This window comes from Talpa occidentalis, unplaced genomic scaffold (genome assembly GCF_014898055.3).
Source record: "Talpa occidentalis isolate TD23 unplaced genomic scaffold, MPIMG_talOcc4v2.1 talOcc4.7, whole genome shotgun sequence".
In the NCBI taxonomy this organism is placed as follows: Eukaryota; Metazoa; Chordata; class Mammalia; order Eulipotyphla; family Talpidae; genus Talpa; species Talpa occidentalis.
In genome coordinates, this window is record NW_023605083.1 from 122,063,082 (window position 1) to 122,085,680 (window position 22,599).

Below are 22,599 nucleotides of genomic sequence, written 5' to 3' on the forward strand. Positions count from 1 at the left end.
CCACATGGTGCGGCAGAACCCTCCTCTCTCACCCGCCTCTCCCCTCAGCAGTGTGCTTCAGTTAGTCTGCCTGGTCTGTTCCCCACTCTGTCTCTGGTGAATCTTCTCACCCTCTCGCGCATCTGGCCGGTACCCCGATTCTTGTATAAAAATAAATACATAAATCTTAAAAAAAAAAAAAAAAAGAAAGAAAAGAAAAGAAACTGACTTGAAAACGGCGAGGCGGAGTTTGTCCCTCCGGGGCCGCCGTAGGGCGATGTCGCAGCTATTACATTTTTGGGGGCGGGGCCTACAGGAAATTTAAACCGAAGCGGCGGCCCAGGGCGACTAGAGAATGATACTGTAGATGCGGCGACGCGGCCGGGGCCTCGAGGTCTGAAGGAGCTCACGGAGCTGCTGATCATGACACGGAGGCTTTGAGGAGGTTAAGGAAGGAGAAGGAGCCGAGTGTTTGAGGAGAGTCGGGAAGGGTACGGAGGCCCGGAAGGGGCTCAGGAGGGAGGCGGAAGGGGGTCTCCCGAGGAGGAGACTGTGTGAGGGGTCCGGGAGGAGCAGGGACCGGGGAGCAGTTGGCGGAGGAGCTCTGGAGGGAGGGTGGAGGGGCCGGGAAGGGTTCCTGGGAGCTGCGATGACCCCGTGGGCCACAGGGGTTGAGGGGACAGAGGTAAAAAGGACGTGGAGCGACTGAGGGGGTTAAAAGTCTGGGACAAGGCAGGGGAATTGAGATCTACAAGGGGTGGCCTAGAGGTCGCGGGAGTTCAGGGAGCCGAGGCCAAAAGGTGGAGGAGGGACTGAGACGAGAAAGAGCTTGGAAAGAGGCGCGGATGAGATGGGAAGTGGGTTGGGGGTTGAGTCTTGCTGTTCCCGGGAGTCGCGAAGGCGATTGTGCAGGATGGAGGGGAGGGGCGGGGTGGGAGGTCGAAGGCTTGTGAATGTGTCTCAGCTACCGTTTTGTTCTTTCGCAGGCGACAATTGCCTTGGGCTGGGGAGTTCCATGGCTGAGAGTAGGTTCCAGGCTCCAGACCTAGGTAGGTAAATGATCAAAACCAGAGTGAGGGAAAATTGCTACTCCTGCCCAATAGTCTCTTGGGAGGGAAAGGCCGAGAAATGTTAATCCTAATGGGGTTTTCAAATGGGAACTGTCTGTATGCGTACACGTGTGCTCATGGGAAGTGTGTGTGTGTGTGTGTGTGTGTGTGCACGTGTACAGTTTTCAGTCTGATAAGGTCAGTAAAATTAGCAGACAGATGGGGAATCAGGGTACAGTAAATTATTAAACACATGTTCATAGTCACTTTTTATATAGAACTCTTAAGTTTATCAGTAAAATTAAACACTCATACCCAATCACAAAACTATTTTAGCACATAGTCAGTTGCCTCTGTATCCCTCACCCTTTATAATATCACCTAGTTTTAGTTCTGGATTACTACAGATACACCATTTAGTTGTTACCTTTTAAACAGTAATACATTTTACCAAATTATTCATACTGCCTTGCCATGTCTTCCTTGCTTCTGAATCTTTTTGCTGGCGAACTCTCTCCAACAGTATTTTCAAAAGGTTGCTTTATATATAAATATTCTGAGGCTTGTATGTCTGAGAATATCTTTATTTCACCCTTGTTTTCAAATTCTTTTTTTTTTAAAGACTTATTCTTATTTATTTATGCATACAAGAGCTGGGGTATAGGCCAGAGGCGCACAGCGTGAGAGGATTCACCAGAGACAGAGTGGGGAGCAGAAAAGGCAGATCTACTGAAATACACTGCTGAGGGAAGCAGCAGGCAAGACAAGAGAGGTCTGCTGCACCTGTGTGGGTTAGCTTTGTGGCTGGGGATCGAACTCATGCTGAACTCACGCTGCTCTGGCTGACCATAGCTTGATAGCGCTGAGACTAATCCCCGCGCCACCAGGAAGGCCCATCATCCTTTGAGTTCTTTTGCTGAGTCTTGCTGTTATTCTGCTTTCTTGTAAGGAGCTTTCTTCAAATGTCTGATGATATTTTATTCATTCATGCTTAAGAATGATGCAATAAAATGCTATTTAGAAGTTGCAGGGCATGGTTATCAGCTGATAGATTTCATTATAGGTTGTTGGGCTGAAGCTGGAACCTAGCAATTTTAGGGGAAGTTCTGGTTCAGACTGTTATAACAAAATGCCATAGACTAGGTTGCCTAAACCACAGACATTTATTTTTTAGTACTTGAGATTGGGAAGTCCCACAGTTAAGGTGTTGATTGATTCTATTCTTAGTGGGGGCCCTCTTCCAGCCTTGTAGATGACTGCCACCTTGCTATGTGTTCACGGGACCCCTTTGTACTCTCATGGTCTCTCTTGCTTCATATAATAGGATGTTAGTCTTAACTGTTCCTTGTAAATTGTTTCTAAATAATCCTTTTTCAGCCCTCTGTTTCGTTCTAGCACAGTATCATACCTGGTCCCTCCAGTTTCAGAGCTTTTCAGCTCCAGCTTGCTCCTTATTGGCTTCAGATCCAGCTATTTCTGGCCTCCTCTTTTTCACTCAGACGTTTCCTTTCCAGCTTCCAAAATGTTACAGTATATCTTGCCTGTTATTATCTTCTTTCTGGTGTCTTTGTCTTTTTTATTTCTCTGTCATTTTAGTGGGTTTTGAAGAGAGAACAAAAATTCTTGTAGTCATCCTACATGTATATTTAGAGGCATTATTTCTTCAAATATTTTCCGTTTTCCCCTTTGCAACTTCTCTGCTATTGGCACTTCTGTCCCTATCCTCTGAGTGTCTTAATTTCTCTATTGTCCATTTCTTTATGTCTTCCTGATTCCTTCTAGAAAAGTTCCTCAACCTAATCTACCAGCTCACACTGTTATGATTCAACTCCTCTATTCAGGTTTCTTTCTTCTTCACATTTTTCATTTTTAAAATAATTTGACTTACAAAAATGCTTGAAAAACAGTTAAGGGTTTCTTGTATACTCTGTTTTTTTAAAGATTTATTCATGCATACAAGAACTGGGATGCAGGCCAGAGGTGTGGGGGTGAGGGGGCGTGATAGGATTCACCAGAGACAGATTGGGGAGCAGAACAGGTGGATTTACTTAAATCCACTGCTAAGGGCAACAGTGGGCAAGACAGGAGAGGTCTGCTGCACCATGTGGGTCAGTTCCCTGGCTAGGAATTGAACTTAGGCTGCAGTGGCTGCCGATAGCTTCATAGTGCTGAGACTTAACCCCTTGCGCCACCAGGGAGGCCCCCGGGCTGTGCATTTTTGGCACAGAAACCACTTTTTGCCTGACCCAGTACATGTCAGGAGGCACGTTATGAGACTAAGACCCCTCAGTGGTCACATTAACTTTGATTAGAGTTTGCCAAGTTTCTCCGCTATAATATTACTGCCTTACCTTTTGTGACTATCTTTTGAAGATATAGTTTGAGACTATGGAAATGTTAAAGTTCAGAAAAAATGTTTAAACAACAGCCTTTTTGAGGACCTCCCTGGTGGCACAAGGGGTTAAGATGCAACCTATGAAGCTGTCCACAGCCTCTGCAGCACGAGTTCAATCCCGGGCTGGCTAGGGAGCAGCCCACATGGCGCAACACACCTCTACTGACTCACCCGCTGCTCCCCTCAACAGTGTTCTTCGGTCAGTCTGCCTGTTCTGTTCCCCATTCTGTCTCTAGTGAATCCTCTCACCCCCCAACCGTCTGGCCTATACCCCAGCTTTGATGCCTAAATAAATCTTTTTTAAAAAAGCCTTTTTGAGAGGTAATTCACATACCATCCAATTCGTCCACGTAAAGTATGCAATTCAGTGGCCCTTTGTTTGTTCAGGGCGTTGTACAGCCATCACAATTCTAGAACTTCATCACCCCTAAGAAAGAACGCCATCCTCATTGGCATCCCTCCCAGTTTTCCCTAAGGCTCCACTCTTGATTGCCACTAATCTACTTTATTTGTAGATTTACCTATTCTGGATGTTTCCTATAATTGGAATCATACCATTTACAGTCTTTTGTGACTAGTTTCTTCCACTTGGCATAATATTTTCACAGTTCATCTTTGTTGTCACATATATTAGTACATCATTCCTTTTTCCTGTGAATGCTCTGTCCCACTGTGTGTCTGTCACATTTTGTCCATTCATCAGTTGATGGACATCAGAGGTTCCACTCTTTGAGTCCTTTGAACACCACCACTTTCATCTCTGTCTATGAGTTATCATGTAGATATGTGTTTATTTCTTGAGCGTATACCTAGGAGTGTATATGCTGGGTCTAATGCTAACTTCTGTGTTCAACCTTTGAGGAACTGGCAAACTTTCTCCATGACTGCACCATTTTACAGTCCCACCAACAAAACATGAAGACTCTTAATTTCTCTACATCCTCACCAACACTTGTTATTATCTGGGTCATGAATTAACTGTGTTCAGCTGGACCGATTGACTTACACAGTTTGAGAAACCATCAAACTCTTTTCTGGAGTGGCGCCATTTGACATTCCTGTCAGCGATGTCTGAATGTGCCAGCTACTCCTATTCTGAATGTCATGAAGTGAAGAACATTTGTCTCTTGTTTATCTTTGTGTGTCCAGGGCCTGTGCTGCCCATGAGAGTTGCTTGACCTGACCTGCAGGTCCCTTTCTTACCTCCTGCTTCTCACTCTACTCCTCTTTGTTCTCTAGGAGCTCAGCTGGGAGTTTCCAGTTGTCTTGAAAAATGCCAGAAGAGATCACCAAGTGCTAGGAGGCAGCCTTTTTCTGGAAAGTCTTTCTACCTGGATCTGCCTGCTGGCAAGAATCTCCAGTTTTTGACGGGGGCCATTCAGCAGCTGGGTGGGGTATGTAACCTGCTTCTTTCCTAAGATAGAAATGCTTTTTTATGTTGTAAGGCAGGAGTTGGAGCGGGATTGTATCTGTGACTTTCAGGTATTTTCAGCAGTATCACTATGTTTTCCAGAGTATAATTTTAAGTATAAATCTTTTTTTAAATGAAAGCTTTTTATTTGAATAATTAGAAAAATTGTATTCATTCTAGAAATTTTGGAAAACTTGAAAATATTCCAAATGACAACCATCATTTTAATGTATTTATTTCCTCTGGACTCTTTTTTTCCTTCTCACAGCACTGTTGGCTGTTTTATAGCACTGTTGGCTACCATATAGTTCACTATTTTTAAGTGCACAGTTCAATGGTTCTTAGTGTCTTCACAGGGTGTACAGGTAACACCATTACCAGTCAATTTTAGAACACTTCATCACCCAAAAAAGTAATCACTCCTTGTCCTCTCTCAACACTCCAAATCCTGGGTAACCACTCATCTACTTCTGTCTCTGTCCTGCCATCCTTTCGTAAATGCTTATTTTCTGTGTAGCTGTGATCATGAGTACATATATGACTAGCAATTTTTGCCCCATCTGTAAAAGCATTAGCACTTCCCTATCTTTTGAGTGGATTATTGATTACTTAACTGTTACCCTATGGTTGTTTAGATTATTTCTAAATTTTAGCTCTTATAAATAGCTGGTGAACAACTTTGGGTAAAAGAGCATTTGCTGGGCCTCCCCTGGTGGCACAGGCAGTTGAACACAGCTCTGTGAAGCTGTCTGTAGCCTCTGCAGCGCTGGTTTGATCCTGGCCGGCCGGCGAGGGTCCCACATGGTACGGCAGGCCTCTCCTGTCTCGCCCACTGCTCCCCTCAGCAGTGTAGTTCGTCAGTCTGCCTGTACTGTTCCCTGCTCTGTCTCTGGTGAATCCTCTCACCTTCCTGCACATCTGGCCTGTACCCTGGTTCTTGTATAAATAAATAATTTAAAAAAAAAAAAAAGCATTTGCTGGTTTTGAATTCACTAAGATCTTTGAAGCACATGTCATATGGTACATGTAGTAAGGAATTGACACAACTATCTCTTGTGTTTAGAAAATAGTATGACAGTGTTTGGCCAAAAGAGGCAGGACTGGGGAAGCCACGTGAGCAACTTGGAACGCAGAGGCTCTTTGCTGTCAAACCAGCAAAGTCAGAGATATAGAAATTCAGCTGTAGGGTTGGATAGAGTGGGGATTAAACACTCCAACTGGGCTAAAATTACAGTTTGAACTTTTAGTTTGTTCTATCATTTAGCCTTTGCTGTATGAAAAGCCATCCCAGAGCTTGTGCTTAAAACAACAGTTTGATGTTTCTCACTGTTGTGTGGATTGGCATGGTGGTTCTCTGCTGGTTTCATTTCGGCTCATTCCCTCAGTCGCCTGTTTTTTGTCTTTTTTTTTAAAGATTTGTTTATGTATACAAGAGCTAGGTACAGGCCAGAGATGCGATGGGTGAGAGGATTCACCAGAGACAGAGTGGGGAGCAGAACAGGTGGATCTACTTAAATACACTGCTGAGGGGAGCAGCCGGCAAGACAGGAAAGGTCTGCTGCACCATATGTGGGTTAGCTCCTTGGCTGGGGATCGAACTCAGGCCATACCGGTGGGCCATCGCGGTGATAGCGCTGAGACTTAACCCCTGGGCCACCAGGGAGACCCAGAGCTTCATTTCTTTTTATGGTTCCATGAGTATGGAACCATGAGTATGGTTCTGCTCTATGTAGTTACCACCTTTTGTTTCTCCCGCAGTTCATCCACACCTGATACTTTCTGGCTATTGTGAATAATGCGGCAATGAACATTGCTCTACAAATATCTGTTTAAGTTCTTGTTTTTAATTCTTTGGGGTATATATCTGCATGTGGAATTGCTGGGTTGTTTGGTGATGTATGTTTAGCTTTCCACAGAACCCAGTTTTTTCAACTGAGGTGCCAGGTTTCTCATCCAGTTGCACTTCAGAAGACATTAGCCATTGTTTGCAGAGGTGTGCTGGTGCTGACTGGTACTGGCTTGTGAAAGCCAATTGTTAGCATCCTTTTCCAGTTCCACAATCAGTACTGTCATCTTGGTAGCTTGAAATCAGCCATAGTAGGAGGGCTTACCCACAGAAATTGGCAAATGTTAGAAAACAGAGAATTGGTCATTAAACATTTGCCAGCTCACCACTGTTTATCTTTTTCCCACAGACATGAGTTAAATGCCATTGTATTTCAGGCACTGTGTTGGGTTTCTGAGCCTCGGAGTTGAGACACACCCACTCAGTGCCCAAAGGAGTCATCAGAGCAGACTCCTTTGTGGATGATGAGTAGTCGAACCCTTTTTGTTTGTATTTTAGGCCCCTTTTGGTAGTGTGGTCACGATTACAGATGTGGTGTCTGGATGTTCCAGTATGTCTTCTTAGAAAAATCATGGCTTCACCACACTGCTCTTCACCCTGTGCGGTCCGTTCAGTGTGCTCTTCTCCATGCGTATTCAAACCGGTCAAATCATTCGAAGCCTCTGGCCTGCTATTGGTCAGGAACAGCGCTGCTAGAGAAAAAAATCTGCATTCTATATAAACACTATTATATTTTAAGATGATATCTTCTTGGGGGCTTGGTACAGAATTGCATTTGGCCTATTTAAAGACATTGATTCTGGAACTGGTGGCAGCCAAGACTTCCTTCCCCAACCTCTTGATATTGATGATTCTACATCTGCCTTTTGGTTTTCAGCCACCTCTGTGATCTGCTTTCAGGTAATTGAGGGTTTTCTGAGCAGAGAAGTGAGTTACATCGTGTCCAGCCGCAAGGAGGCGAAGGCAGAAAGCTGTGGGACAGGCCACAGAGGCTGCCCCAGCCCCAGCAAGGTCAGGGCAGAGACACCATCAGCCACGGGCAGTCCAAGAGGCGGCCCCGCCAGGCCTGCACTGAAACCTGTAGACTCGGTAAGAACTTTGCAGAGTAGGAAAGGGAAATAAGGCTCAGCGAGCCCTTCTAGCCGTCTCAGAGTTTAGTTTCATCTGGTTTAATTTTATCTCTCATTTGAATTCGGGGCTAAGAATATTTTATCAGGGCCCTGGAACCAAACACCTCAGCAACGCGCTATTCCTCTTATGATGAATGTTCACTGTGGGACTTCAAAATCAGAGGCTCAGAAATAGTAGGATCCTCTGTAAACCCGAGAGGGCTTGTTGGACTTGGCTTGGGCAGCAGTGCCCCAAGGGGGCAGCGAGTCCCTTCTCCTTTGCTTCACAAAGAACAGTCTAGGAACATTGTCAGCAATACAGATCTTACTTAAAAAAAAAAAAAAAATTATTTATTTATGCATACAAGAGCTGGGATGCAGGCCAGAGATGCGGGGGGCGGGGGCTGAGAGGATTCACCAGAGACAGAGTGGGGAGCAGAACAGGCAGACTGGCTGAAATACACTGCTGAGGGGAGCAGCAGGCGAGACAGGAGAGGTCTGCTGTGCCATGTGGGTAGCTCCCTGGCCGGGAATAGAACTCATGCTACAGTGGCTGAGGATAGCTTCATAGTGTTGCATCTTAACCCCTTGCACCACCAGGGAGGCCCCCACATCTTATCTTTGACTGTTTCCCCAGGTTTATGTTCTTTTGATTGTTTAATTTGGGCTAATGTGCGAGTATCCATGAACACGCACTTTAGGGATCACGATGAAGGACAGTACTTCCTAGGAGCACAGAAAAGACTAATTTCTAAGGGGAAACGTTTGCTGTACATTATCTGCCCGAGAGCACAGAAACTCTCAAGGAGCGGTCTTAGGACTTTGTTGTACCTTGACCCCCATGGGATTCAGAATGCCCGTCACCAGGGCCCGTGATGCCAGCTGCAGCTACCTGTGAGTTACCTGTACTGGTGTGTGACTTTATCTTTACCTCTGAAAGGTTCTCAGGGCTCTCTCTCAGGGCTTTCTGCCACCCCTTCTTCCCGTCCCTCCTCCTGACTTTCTGAGGGACTTGACTCCAAGGCCTCCGAGCCAGTTCCCGTGTAAACATCTGTGTTCAGGTAGTTTACACTGAAACCTCGTTGCTCCTCTTTTCTGTCAGGTGCCTATGAGCAGAGGGAAGGAGCTACTGCAGAAGGCCATCAGAAACCAGGTGAGCTGAGGGAGGTGGGGTGGAGGTGGAGGCCTCTGGCCAGAGGGGACTTTGGCTCTCATCTGAGGTTTTACGAAGTACTAACAAGCTGTGTGCCCTGTCAGATGTCCAGTGCTGTCACTGTTCCCTTACAGATGAGGAAGTGCAGCTCAAAGAAGTTGAGTTATTTGCCCAGAGCCACCCAGGGTGGAAGTGGTAGGGCCAGGATTTGAGTCCTTCCTCATTGTAAGCGCAGAGCTACCAGGATAACCTTGGAGAGATGCTATGGGACGTGACTGTTCTGCATATAATCAGACTTTGTGTGTCTTACAAGTAGCTGTTTCTTCTTTGTGGGAGAATCCAGGGCCATTACAGTTAAGTGGGAAGAGGCATCATTAAGGTGACATCCAGGTGGGGAGGTGTTGGCTTTGACGAGGGAAGTTGGTGTTACTGGACCTGGGCCCAGAAGTTTCCTGCTTGGTGCTGGTGGTGGTGCTGGTATTTGCTGGGGGGTGGCTTTTCTCCACTGCACCCCTCCTGCAAACAGCTCCTGAAGACATATGTTCCTTCCCAGTCACAAGGTGGCCGAGTGTAGAGGCGCATCAGAAGTCGTCTTTTCCTGGAGTGATAGCCCGGGTGGAGGGTGGGGTCTTCCTTGGACTTGGGGTAGATTCTCCAGGTGTGGCGCCCCCTTCATCCTGCCTGCCTCCCCACCACATCCCCTGTGTGGATGACCCAGAGTTCCCAGAAACCAGGACAACCCGTCCCCTTAGTATCTGGGTCTTGGGGAGTCTTCTGCCCCTGCCTCACTCTGCTTTGTCTTTCCAGGGGAGCAGCAGTGGGGGAGGCAGCGGGAGCAGCAGCCTTCTGATCAATGCCCGTTCCTGGGGAGTGAGGATTCTGCATGTGGATGGTACTGGCTCTGCCCTGGGGTCCTGTGGAGGGGCACATCCTTGCTCTTAGGGATTGGTGCTGTGTGCGCTCCTGGTGGGGGAAGCCAGTGTGCTATTAGCATGTTGAGCCACAAAACTGGGAGGGTCCAGAAACCAGTAGTGACATAGCGGAGTGCTGGTCCAGCGGCGTGCGGTTTCGCTTGCCCACTCAGACTGGCGTGATGACCCTGTCTCACAGTAAGGAAATGACCCTAGTGTCCATGACTTATTCTCAGGTATTTACTCCATGTATGGATTTAACCTCATTTAATCCTCACTGCAGTCCTCTCCCCATTGTACAGACAAAACTGAAACTCAGATTAAATAAATCATCCATAGTCTCATCAGGAGTGAACAGCATGGTCCCCATTCCAAACTAGTTGGCCTGGTTCAATTCCATGTTCTATTCTGTGGGTTTGCTCTCACTATAGCCTCCGGCATGCAGGCTCTGAGCAGAGCACCCTGGAGCAGCTGTCCTGAGTCGCTGCCAGCGGCTGGCCTCATCCCCTGCTCTGCGAGGAGCTGAGTTGCTGTAGGGAATGGATCTGCAAGGGACGCCCTGGGGGCTGGCCAGGCTGCTTCGCCCTTTGGTCTGACACCCGCCAGGGAATAGAGAACTGGGCTCCGAAGGTCCTGGTCTGGGAGCGCCATCACCCCTGGAAAATCAGCCATTTCTGACCTCATCTAATTTCCTGCCTTCCTGTGTGTTGAAATAACTCCAACATGCGTCGTCCCTGCTGGGTCTTCCACCTCAGGCTGCATCTGTGTAATCACAAGACTTGGTCTTTCCACAGAAGCAGCCCTTCAGTAATGCCGCCTTACAGCACTCATGAGCCACAAGGCACCTCCTATTCAAAACTGAGTTGTGTTCAGGGCCAAAAAGAGAATAAAGCCAGCTTTAGTGCTTTTCTGGGGGTAGCAGCCCCAGCCCTTTCCTTTTATCAGTAGGTGCAGAGGTGACTCGTAGCCAGAAGGTGGCAGGCAAGGCTGGAGTGAGCCAACCAGCCATGCCCTGGGAGAGGTTCAGTCTTCCTGCCCCAGAAAGGGGTTGTGCTATGCAAATGAGGAGTAGAAGCCGTTGGCCTCAGCCCTCTTTTCTCCACAGAAATGATGATGCACGTGCAGCAGCTGACTCTTGATGCTTTATGTGTAAAGAAACAAGGACCACAGAAGCCAGAGGTAGGTCATCCTACTGAATTAACAGGAAAGCCTGCTGACCAGGCAGCCACTCTGGGGGGGACTTTTGCCTAAGCATGAACCTGCATGGGCAGGAGTGAAATAGCTGTAATATTCCAAATTCTCCTTTGGCTTATCCTTTCTTTGCTGAAATAGGACTGTGTGCCATATCAGGAGAGCCCCAGCTGGTTTAAAACCTTAGGGTTTTCACCCAACCTAAATCGGAGGAGAGTTCAAGCCCCGCAGATCCCCCCAGGGCCCGGCACCCAGGAGCAGGACCAACAGTCCTATTGCAAAGCACATGCAAATCAGATGGCTCTGCCTCTGCACCCCTCACTCCACTCCCTCTGGCCTGGGAGTCTTTGGGGTTTGCTGCTACTGCTGCTAAATAAATTTGCACTTTTTTTTTTTTTTACGATTTATTTATTTATGCATACAAGAGCTGGGGTACAGGCCAGAGGTGTGGGGGGTGAGAGGATTCACCACAGACAGATTGGGGAACAGAAAAGGCAGATTGACCGAAGTACACTGCTGAGGGGAGCAGTAGGGCGAGTCAGGAGAGGTCTGCTGTGCCATGTGGGTTGTTCCTTAGCTGGACAAGAATCAAACTTGGGCTGCAGTGGCTGCGGATAGCTTCATAGGTTGCGTCTTAACCCTTGTGCCACCAGGGAGGCCCTAAATTTGCACTTTTCATAATGCAAAGGAATATACACTGAAAGTCTCCCCCCTAATTTCTGTTCTGTAGCCACCAAGGTCCATTCCCCAGATAAGCACTGTGACTAGTTTCTCAGGTATTTTTCCAGAATGCCAGGCATATACAAACATACATGCCAAAAATGTCTCCCTTTTATGCAAATTTGCGGTATTTTTACTTTGCTTTATTTGCTTAGTAATCTATTTTGTAGGTACTTGGGAGTCTTTGGGAGTGAGTTCTGGGTACAGTCTGTTGATATTCGAGGGGGATATGAAGGCTTTGTGTTGTGTCTGCCCTGGAGGTGTGACCTGGAGGGGAATCTGGAACTTTCTTGGATACAGAGGCACAGACCATCAAATCCCAACCCCCGACTCTTTAACTGACTTTCCAATTTGTTCCATTTTGTTTTTAATATTAACTTTGACCTTGCCCTAATTGTTGGTTTTGCCCAACGGAGCCCCGGTACACAGGGTAGGGCACAGGAAAGCAGATAGGATTGTCCCGTAAGCTGACCCACAATGGCAGCAGGGCCCAGACGACACCAGCTGCCAGTGAATGAGCGCCTGCTCTGTCTCCGGTCACCACATCCGGCGAGGCAGGTGGGTGCTGCTCACACTGGGGGCCGTCCAGGCCTGTGGACCACAGCTGTGCTCTCGGCTCTGTCCTGAGGTCCCACCACAAAGTCAGCTGCTGTTGAGACACGTGCCCAGCACTCCACACTCGTCAGGTCCCTGGGGAGGTGAATGTGTCACTGCGCAGTCTGCTCTAGCTCAGGCCCAGCCTGTGACAGGAGGCAAGTGGGCCAGACTCACAGCGACCTGCTCTTTGGGCCCAGTTCCTGACCCCCCTGGCTCCCTCACATCCTTAACCTATTTTCCCTTCCCGTTCAGGGAACAGGTCCAGCAGCAGAGTCAAGAACGCGGAAAGGTCAGTGTGGTAGTTTTCCTTATCTAATTGCAATCCCGCCCTCCCTAAACGCTGCCCCATGGCTCCCTCTGTGGCAGCATCTGCTCACTTTTCTGTGGCAGGAAGTGAGTCCAGGCTGTGCTGCCCTGTGGTGTCTCCAGGGCCTGGGCTCTGAGAGGGGCATCCGAGAGCAGGTCCAGAGCTGCTGAACTGGGGCGTCTGCTTAGTTTCAAGACCCCATGTGGTCTCCTGGCTCCTACGTCCTCTGGCCATCCCTGGGCACACACTGAAGTTCAGCATCCTTTTCCCTCTGATTCAGGAGCAGTTTGGGGTGGGCAGTTTGACAGCTGCCTACCACTTTCGGAAATGCCAAACTCCCTGAAATTGACAAACAGGCAGATTGACGGACTCGTCTCCTGGCTCCTCTTGGACAGCAGGAGAGATTCTCCCCCTGGATGTTTCTTCCAAAGATGCTCTTTAAGTGGCATTTATTCGTGCACAAGCAGAAGCTAAGAAAAGTCACTTGGCACCTCTCATGTTCAAAATTCAAGGAAATCTGTGGGGGAATGGATTTTAATCACTGTCAGTTAATTAGAAAGACAAGAAAGCGCCCCCAAAAAGTAATTAATGGGAGCTGCTGCTCAAAGAATAAAGCTGGTTTTTGCTGGGGTGCTAGCAGCAGCCTCGTGTGGGCCTGGGAGCCATGTGTTGCCAGCTCTTTGGAGATTTGGTGGCTGTTAGTTCTGCCCAGCTTCTGGCCTGCCTTGGCTGCCCCTCTGACAGGACTGTAGTAACCATAGGGAGTTTAAGTGGTTCTCGGTGCCTGAGAGGTTTTGTAAACTGTGCAGGTAGCAGGCTTGCAGGGCAGAGGGGAGTCTCTTAACTAATTGACTCCAAATTTGTCTTCCCAGCACCCTTTGCCCTATTTTCTGAGGGGCCCTATTTCACCCTTGATGTTTTTTTTTACTGTCCTTCTGCTAAGCTCTCTAAACACTCTAATTATCTTTCCACCCCTCTCTAAAAATCCCTGACACAGAATCCTGTCTGAGGTGTGTCCTCAGGCCCATCAGGATTCTGAGGCACCAGGAGGAAAGTCTGGAAAGCCTGTGGCTTTTAGCAGAAGCTGACAGAGGCTGGGGTTTCTCCCAGCCTGCTTTCTAGTGGTCTGTGGACAGTTTGAGAACCCATACCCGGGGGGGCCTGCATTCTGCTGAGGGTCTTGGTACACTCTTATCCTCCCCCCAGTAGTAAAACTCTTCCTCCCAGGGAAGAGACCAGAGGAGGTGTAAGTGGGCGCCTCGCCTCTGCAGCGAGTGTTCTGCTGCGAGAGGCTCTCATGCTTTGGCAGAGCCGCACCTCTGGACACGCCTGTGTGCAGTGCGGGCTAATGTTGCGTCCTCCTTTGCAGTGGCCAGATTGAAGGCTCCATTCCTCAAAATCGAAGATGAGAGCAGGTAAGTGGGATCTCTCACCTCACCTCAGCAGGCCTGCACCTTTGTCTTTCCCTGAAACTGCTTTCTCCCTGCATCGTGGAGAAACCTCATGTGGGCCAGAGGAGCCTCTGAAAGTGGCATTGCACTGTTGACACTCCTCTTGGTCACGAGTCAGAGGTTAATCACCCTGGGTGCAAATTTTTTCCCTCTAATGCTCTGCTGTTAGGAGCTCCTGACATCCTGCCCAGGCTGGTCGTTCTTCATTTCCCTCTAGGTGCACGCGGACACCCTACTAGCCCCAGTGCAGTGCTAGAACAGTTATCTGGGCTGATGTGAGGGCACTGGGGTGGGGGAAGGGAGCCCCTTGTCAGACCATCTTGTACTTGAAGATGACTTTCTGGCTTGCTCTTCCCAGGGGTCAGAGAATTAAGGGACGTAGACACTGTGGCTTGGCTAGTGATTCGGAGCCCAAGCCCAGGCGCTCTCACTGTCCTGCCTGGCGGCCTCTCCACCTGCCTTACCACCTACCGCTAGGGCCCCTTCGAGCAGGGCGGTCACACTGATGATAACCGGATCCGAGGTTAGCCACCTGCATTATCAGGAGCTCAGTGAGTACCAGATCAAAAGTCCATGTGATAATGATCTCACAATTAAAAAGTTTAAATAAAAAGGACCTGTCTGTCCAGCAGAAACTACCTGGACCAGGATTTGGTGACCCTCAACCTCAGGCAGTAAAGCTAAGGACGTAGCCCTGGGAGCTTGGCACGCCCAGGCATCCTCCAGAGGGGCCTCAGTTACTTTCCCAACACCTGCACATTGCATGGGCTTTGGGGACCGCACTGTGAATGAAGGGAACCCAGAATGGTGACGTGGCGCTCTCGCCCGGTTCTGGTGGGACGCATTCTTTAGCACCTGACCCTCCGTGGCCAGTTCAGTCCCGGTAGTCGTGACTTGTCCACAGCAGCCTAGGGGCACCACTAATGCCCCAGTGTCTCACTGCACATGGCAGTGTCGCTGTCACTGAAGCCAGGTACAATGCTCGTGCATCCCTGGCATATGCAAGAGAGCTGGCACTTCTTGTGATTCTTTTCATGTGCTGTCTTGAAGCAGGGCCTCTTAAAGTCCCTTAGCCTGACCATCCTCAACTTCCCAGAGTTCTATGCAGAAACACTGAGAAGGAAGAAAAGGGGGGCTAGGGTTTTGAAAAGCACCTTCTCAAGGGCCCAAGAAGACTTGTTATTTTACTCCTGAGGCCACAGGGTTCTCACCACCCAGGAAGGAGCCTAAGGCCTACACTGTCCCCTGAGCACAGGCCTATGCAGCCAAACATGGTGTACTGGCAGTGACCTCAGCAGAGTTTGCTGGATACCCACCGAGTTTGCTGGAAAGAAATAGTCAGGAGCTGGGACAGGTGGCTTCAGCCTGGTCTTGGCCACTTACTAGTCATGAGCCTTCAGGCAAATCCCAGAACCTTCTTTTCCTTTTGTATAAAATCCAGCCGCCACTTGTTCCACTCAGCTGGGAAGCGGGTGCTGAGATTGAGATGAGGCAGTGCGGGTGGACAGGGAGCGCACAGTGCTTTTCTCACCTAATAAGACCAGTGGGAGGGGCCTCCCCGGTGGCGCAGCGGTTGAGCCCTGGGTTGCAAAGCTGCCTGCAGCCCCTGCAGCACCAGTTCGATCCCCGGCTGCTCCCCGGCCACCGGAGGAGGGTCCCACATGGCGCGCAGACCTCTCCTGCCGCCCGCTGCTCCCCTCAGCAGTGTACTTCGGTCCTTCTGCCTGCTCTGCTCCCCGCTCTGGCTCTGGTGAATTCTCTCACCCTCCCGCACTTCTGACTGTACCCAGTGCTTGTATAAATAAATCTTAAAAAAAAAAAAAAGACCGGTGGGAGTTGTGCTTCAGAACTTAGGAGATGTGACGGTGAGACTCTACTTCACCAGGGTTGACGTTTGGGAGAGGGCTGGCCCCCATCCTCCTCCCCTTCCCCACTGTAGTCAAAATGGAAGTTTTCTGTGTTGCAGGAAGTTTCGTCCTTTCCACCATCAGTTTAAATCCTTTCCTGAAATTTCTTTTCTGGGACCCAAAGATGCAAGTCCTTTTGAGGCCCCGACGATCCCAGGCAGCTCGCATCATGCCAGGTGGGTCTCTCAGGTTCCTGGTACCAAGGGCTGGTTCCAGGCCAAAGTCCTTCCCCCCCGGGAGCCTGCTGGTCAGATTTGGGAATGGCCATGTGTTAGCTCTTTAGGCGAAGTCTATTCTGGGAACTTAGCCCAGAGAAGAGAGATGCTAGGAATGTTCATCTGTTTTATTTGGTGTTCTCCATCCCTACTGAAAAATTGGACCTAAGTGTATAGAGGACAATCGGCTGGTTTCTGAAATATAAGCCAATGTCATGAGAATCCCCTGGGTCCCCATAAAAAAATACATGTTCCTGAACTTCACACTTACAAAATTGCAGTCTCTGATGATGGCGCCTCAAAAACTGCATTCTCACAAGGGCCCCTGGTGATTTCAGCGCATGACAAAGTTTGAGGCCTGTTAGGCTAAATATCAGGAGTAACTTAAGATGTAAGGGACCTGCATTTTATGGCCTACCCTCCTCTGCTGATGTTTGAGGATTTGCACCTGTACTCACCAACGTACAGCAGAAACGTGGCTCAGGTGATGCACCAGATGCTTCTCAGACCTTTTCTAACTTCTGGCCACAGCGTTAGTTCATAGACTGGGACAGTAGGACAGGGCAGACTCGGCCTGAGAGCTCCAAGGATCTGTGTTCCAGCAGCAGACAAAGGCCACCAGTCAGGAAATGGAAGGAAAAAAAACAGGAAATAGGGCAGTAGACAGAGCAGGGAGGTAGGAGAGAAGGAGCTGAGGTTAAGACCAGGGGCCCTTCATACTTTTCCAGAAGGTACCAGGGATGCCAGAGAGAGCCAGCCAGGAGGTGGTCTGGGCTTGGAGCCAGGAGGTGGTACTAGGCCTGCGATGACCTTGGGGTGGCGGAGGAGTTGAGAGGTTATGTAGGGGAATTGATGGAGCAATAAAGCTTTGGCATCTGCATGTGACACGAATAGGATAGAGGGAGCTGGTTGCCCCAGGCTCCGGGGGTGTGTGTGTGTCTGTGTGTGTGTGTCAGAAAGTCTGTGTGGGAAGAAATGTTTAATTTTTTTTTTATTTTTAAATTATTATATTTTGGTTCAAATTTGAAAGTTACAAAAGGTTTAAAGTGAGAAGTCTCTTCCACGCCCGTCCTCCTGGCTCTGGATCTTGGGCCTATCTCCAGAGATAGCGCGTGTGGCTTTGTTCTCTTCTTACATCAAGGCTGGTGTGCTCGTCACAGTGCTCGAGCTTGCTTTTTCCACTTAATATATCTTAGATTAATTTCCTGTCAGCACCTCAAGAGCCTCCTCATTCCCTTTACACTAGACGGTTTTCTGTTGTATGGATTTGCTTGTTTTCTGCTGGGCGTCTTTTCTAGTTGTATGTAATTGAATTTATTGGCTTTTTTTTTGCTTTCTGAGTTCTGTGTCCTGCAGCTAGTCCTGCAGGGGAATATTTGGGACTTGTTGAGTTTGCTGGGACAGCCACACAGCAGTTGCCCTAGAGGCCCATAGAAATGCAGACTGCCATTCAGATGAGAAGCCAGAAGGGAGAGAGTTGAATGTCCACGGTGAAGGTGGCAGCTGTGCAGTTCAGATGCCCGTGGGTACCAGCCCAGAACTGGAATTGTCCCGTGAAGTATTCTTGCTGCCACCTCCGCGTGTGGTTTGAGATGTGGGCAGGGAGAGGACAGAGCGGGGACAGGGTGGTCTCGCCTTCTTGGTTGCTACTCCTTGCATGATTGGTCCCAAGGACAGGCAAGTCTGCCTGGGCCTGCCTCGCCTGCAGCTCCCCCTCTGAGAGCCCTGGCAGTGACCACTTCCCCCACCCATTTCCTCTTCAGAAAACCCAAGGCCCAAGAGCCCAGCCTGCCCTCGACCGTTCGCGCCAGGCCCCGGAAGAAGAAGGGCTACTGTGAGTGCTGCCAGGAGGCCTTTGAGGAGCTCCATGGGGTGAGCCTCCCGTTGAGCAGCTGCTCTGCATGCTTCTGAGGGTGTCTTTCCCACCTAGTCCCCAGCTGGGTTCTCCTTGGGTCCCACCCTGGCCCTTTCTAACCCTTTGCCTCCTCTTGTCCCGGCAGCATCTCCAGAGCGCCGGGCACCGGGGCTTTGCCCTAGAAGCCCAGCCATATGCAGAAGTTGACCGGCTCATTGCCTGGCTCAACCACAGCTTTGTAGACATCGCACCCCGGGCCAGCCACCCTAGGTGAGTGCCATGCTGCCAAAACCAGGGCTGGTGGGCACAACCATTGTCATTCTCCTCCCACCCTCTCCGGTGGAAAGAGACCCTTTGGTTGGCAGCCACAGGGTATGGCGGTTTGCCCTTTTCCTCCCATTTTTGGGAGAAAGTCCTCTGTTGTGGTTCCAGCCAACTGGGCCTGGGCGCAGACGAGCTAGTGACTCCCTCCCTAATACACATGGGCATTGCCATGGCAGGGGGCAGGAAGAACAGATCAGCGGTTGGCATGCCTGGCCTGTGCCTAGTCATGTGCCTGTCTAGAAGTGGTGGGGGAAGTTCCGAGTCCCGGAGCCCAGCTTTCCTGCTGCCCACCAAGGCACGCTGGCTTCACCTCTCACCCCAAGTCTGCCTTGCACAGCCAGGCTCCTCTGCTTTCTCAGCCACCAAAGGGCACAGCCTCCTCTGAAGTTATTAAATGGAACAGCCTCTAACCTGTTCCTCTGGCCAGGGCTGACCACAGGCCACAGAGCCCAAGAGCGGTACAGCAGCTCTAGCCTCTGCTGCAGGGTCAGACCCGAAGAGCCCCAGAGTGGACGACTCGCTTCAGCACACCACAGCTTGAGGGCAGCCACACGGTGCCCTGGCCCTCCCCGCGCTCAGCCCCGCAGAGGATCTGTGCTGGAGCTGAGCCCTGTGGCCCACTGGGTGCTTCTCCCCACAGGCAGCCAGGCTCCGCGGCTTCAGACTGTGACCCTCTGTGTCCGGAGACTCCACCTCCCAGCCAGCCCTCCCCTCCCAGGGCCGCCTCTCCTGGGATAAGGGAAGAATGTGAACACCAGCCCCCCAGTACCCCAGTGCAGGATGGGACACTGGGCAGCAGGAAGGCATCAGTCAAACTTGTGGAGTCGGACGAGACACCTGGACCAGTAACGCACTGCCAGGAGCTGGACGGGTCAGCTGATGTCTTTGTGGACCCCCCAGGGACACCAGCGTCCAGGAGCCCTGCTTGCCAGTGCCTCCTTACCAGCTCTGGTTTTACGGACCTCTCATCTGGCCCAGACCTGGCGCCTGTTGGTCACAAGCGGAAGGCTCAATCCCCTGGTGGCAATGCCGAGAAGAAGCCAGGGCCCTCGCTCTTCTCCCTGAGGGCCTCTAGCCCCTGTGGCCCCAGGACAGCCAGTGGCCGGCCTCTCTCCCTTCCCCTTCCGGGCCATGAGCCCAGGTCTCCCCACTCCCTCCTGCCTTTGTGCCACGTGAAGACCTGCCTCTCCCTCCCAGACCCCTTCCCCTGGCAGCCCACAGACAGGCCAGCAGAGCTCTGGGCAACACAGCCCCCCTCACCTGGGGAAGGATGGCCCCCAGGATCTGAGCATTCTGAGTGTGCAGCCCCTGACCTTGCCCCCCAGCCAGCTGACCAGCTCCCCAGCTGCCCCGCAGCTCCTGGCCAGCTGTCAGCCCACCTGCCCTCAGCTGCTGGCCCGCAGACCCCAGGGGTACCTGGGGAGCGCCAGTCTACCTCTCTCCCCGACCTTGTGCCCGCCAGCGGGGAGACAGCTGCTCCCAGTGGTTCTGGGCCCCCCAGCCTCTCCCAGGGCCCTGCATTCCTGTCTCCTCACCCCAGCCCAGTGTGAACAGAGAACTGCTCTTGTGAGTCTCCCAGGGCCCACAGCTCTTCACAGGCCAGACAGTTCCAGGTGTTCAGGTACAGGTTCTACCTATGCATTGTGCTGCACACCCCAGCAGAGTGCCCGACACTGGAGATGCGGCACCCATGGCTTCCCCAAGAGCCGAGCAGGAGCCCCAGGCCCAGCCTTTCAAGTCGAGTGAATGGCTGTTGAGGCAGCTCCATAGAGCTGGGGTCCGCAGAGGCAGTGCTCCCACCCACTGGGTCTTTGGGTGGGACCCAGACTCTCTCCTATGCTGGCCTCCAGCCATGTCCCTTACCCAGCCGCACTCTAGGATGGCTGGAGCTGGGGCCAGCTGCCCCTAGCCAGGAGGCAGAGGGAGGAACCACAAAGAAGCCAGAGCAGCAAGAGCCTTGGCCTGGCTTCCAGGCTTCTGCAGGCACTTGCCTTTGCAGAGCCCAGAGGGTGCGCTGCCGCTGTTCCCCTTCCGAGCAAGCATGTGGCTCTCCTGCTTTCCTGAACGCCTGTGTCCCCTCCCCCAGCCCCCCACGCTGGTGCACACAGATCCTCAGGAACATATGAAGCAGAGGAGGGGCTTGGGCTGCAGCACTTAGAGCTCCCTCCCCACCGCACTTGCTGGGGCCCCAGCACTGACCTCTCCCCTGAGCCTAGGACGTGGCCACAGCCCCGTCTGAGGACACCCCCCCCGCCCCCCCTGCTCTTCTCTGCCTCCTCAGCCCTGGTGCTCACCTGGAGTTCTGTTCAGGGTCATGGCTCACCTGCCAACCTGTGCCTCTCCCTCCCTGAGCACCTCTCCCCCTGTCTCAGCCGCCATTGATCTGGAGACAGATGGGTTTGCTATCGATTCTTTGGCCACTTTTTTCTTTATTGTTACTACCTTCCATGCTGTGGTTCTCGTCCTGCTCGCCTGTGTGTTTGTCTCTTTAAATGCTGAAGCCACCAGAAGCCTGGTGCGATTCTCTGTCTCCTTTTGGAGGAAGAAAGGGGGGCCTGGCTGCGGGTGAGGACCTGAGTTGTCAGTTTGGAAATAGAGCAACTGTGTGTACAACCCTCGCAGAGGTCATATTTGGCCCTTTTATGCCATTCCTGTTAACTTTCACAGTCTTGGTTTAGGAAATGGAAATAAATTTCATAGCAAGGCAAAGAGAGGAGCTGGAGTGCAGCTCGTGGGGCCTGACCCACCCCCGCGTGACCCGAGGGCCCAGCAGAGGAAATAGGATGAGGGGAGCAGGAGCCACCCGCCCATCCAGCCCAGCTCTTCCAGTCGCTCTTGGGGCTCTGCTGCCCCCCCCCACCCCGGGGCTCAGGAAGCGCCTTTGCCCTAAGGGGCATTCTTCCTTCCTGCTCTGCCTTCCCCGGGTCTGGGGCTTCCCAGTGGGCCCTGCCCCTGCATCGCTCTGGCCGAAGCCTGGTCCTCTCCGCCTTTCCTGTGAGCCGCCCCTCTGGATGAGCAGTTTGCCTGCCACTTCTTTCTCAGGCCTCCCTGTACACCCTCATGTGCCGCTCACCCAAGGCCCGCTTCTGACACCCTCATTGCCAGCTGTCCAGGACCCATTCTCCCACCTCTCAGCCCACTGTGGCCTTCCCCTCCCGCCTCAGCCACTGTGACCTTGGGCACATCTCAGCCAGGCCTGGCCCCAAGGCTGCAGCACCGGACATTTTCCAGCTCCCAGCATGTAGATTTAGGGGGATCTCAGGGCCTTCCTGGTAGCCTAGCGGGTTAAGTCTCAGCACTATCATGCTTTCATCACTGTGGCCTGAGTTTGATCCCCGGCCAGGGAGCTACCCACATGGTGCAGCAGACCTCTCCTGTCTCCCCCGCTGCTCCCCTCAGCAGTGTATTTCAGTGGATCCTCCTGTTCTGCTCCCCATTCCCTCTGGTGAATCCTCTCACCCCCAACACCTCTGACCTACACCCCAGTTTTATGCATGACACCTGAGACACTCAGGACAGATGGGTGCAGCTTGACACTGACCTCACAGACCCCTCAAGCAGGCCCCTCAGTGAAGACTTCAAGCCTTCCATTCTCTCCCTCTTAGCTAATGACCTTGACAGCCGCAGCAGGCACTGCCACTTCCTGTTCTCAGTTCCCCTTCAACATCTATTTATCCCTCTTTCCAAGTTCCTTTTTCTCCCCAGCCTCTGTCCTTGAGATTTCCAGCCCACCCGGGTCCAGCCTGGGCAGTTTCCTCCTCTCGGCTTCACCATCTCTCCCCTCTGCCCAAAATCCATGGGACTCCATCCTGGAAAACACTTGCATTGATTCAGCAGCTTGAAGAAAGCTTCCTCCTGTTCTCTGGCAATTTCCTGCGGTCTAGAGCCGCTGCCTCCGTGTCTGCACCTCCTTCTTCCAAACCTCCGCGGTGCCCAGCCTGAAGCGCTCCGCTGGACTTGTCCATCCCAAGGTCACCAGCTAACCTGCCAATGACCAAAGTCAGGTTCCTTTTCTCCTTTTCCATCTTCTTGAAGCCTGGCTCCTCATCCCCAGTGACCCCACACAGCCAGCCCCTGCCCTCCCCAGACTCCCCTGCACATCCACTCACCCTCAGGCTTCAGGTGTGCACCCTGAGCACTGCGCCTCACTAGCCTTCCGGCCTCCTGCCTCCCCAACCT

General features: G+C 51.3%; 1 protein-coding gene across 1 annotated transcript; it reads left to right on the forward strand.

Moving 5' to 3' along the window:
* Positions 1-338: 338 nt before the first annotated feature.
* Positions 339-21,121, forward strand: DBF4B (DBF4 zinc finger B). Its single transcript, XM_054689090.1, is given in 14 exon segments — positions 339-424; positions 966-1,028; positions 4,663-4,817; positions 7,581-7,769; positions 8,892-8,942; positions 9,750-9,834; positions 10,959-11,032; positions 12,614-12,650; positions 14,038-14,083; positions 16,086-16,202; positions 18,005-18,113; positions 18,242-18,366; positions 19,061-19,881; positions 19,884-21,121. Coding segments are annotated over 13 exon segments (1,950 nt in total). The 5' UTR covers positions 339-424; positions 966-994; the 3' UTR covers positions 19,991-21,121.
* Positions 21,122-22,599: the final 1,478 nt, after the last annotated feature.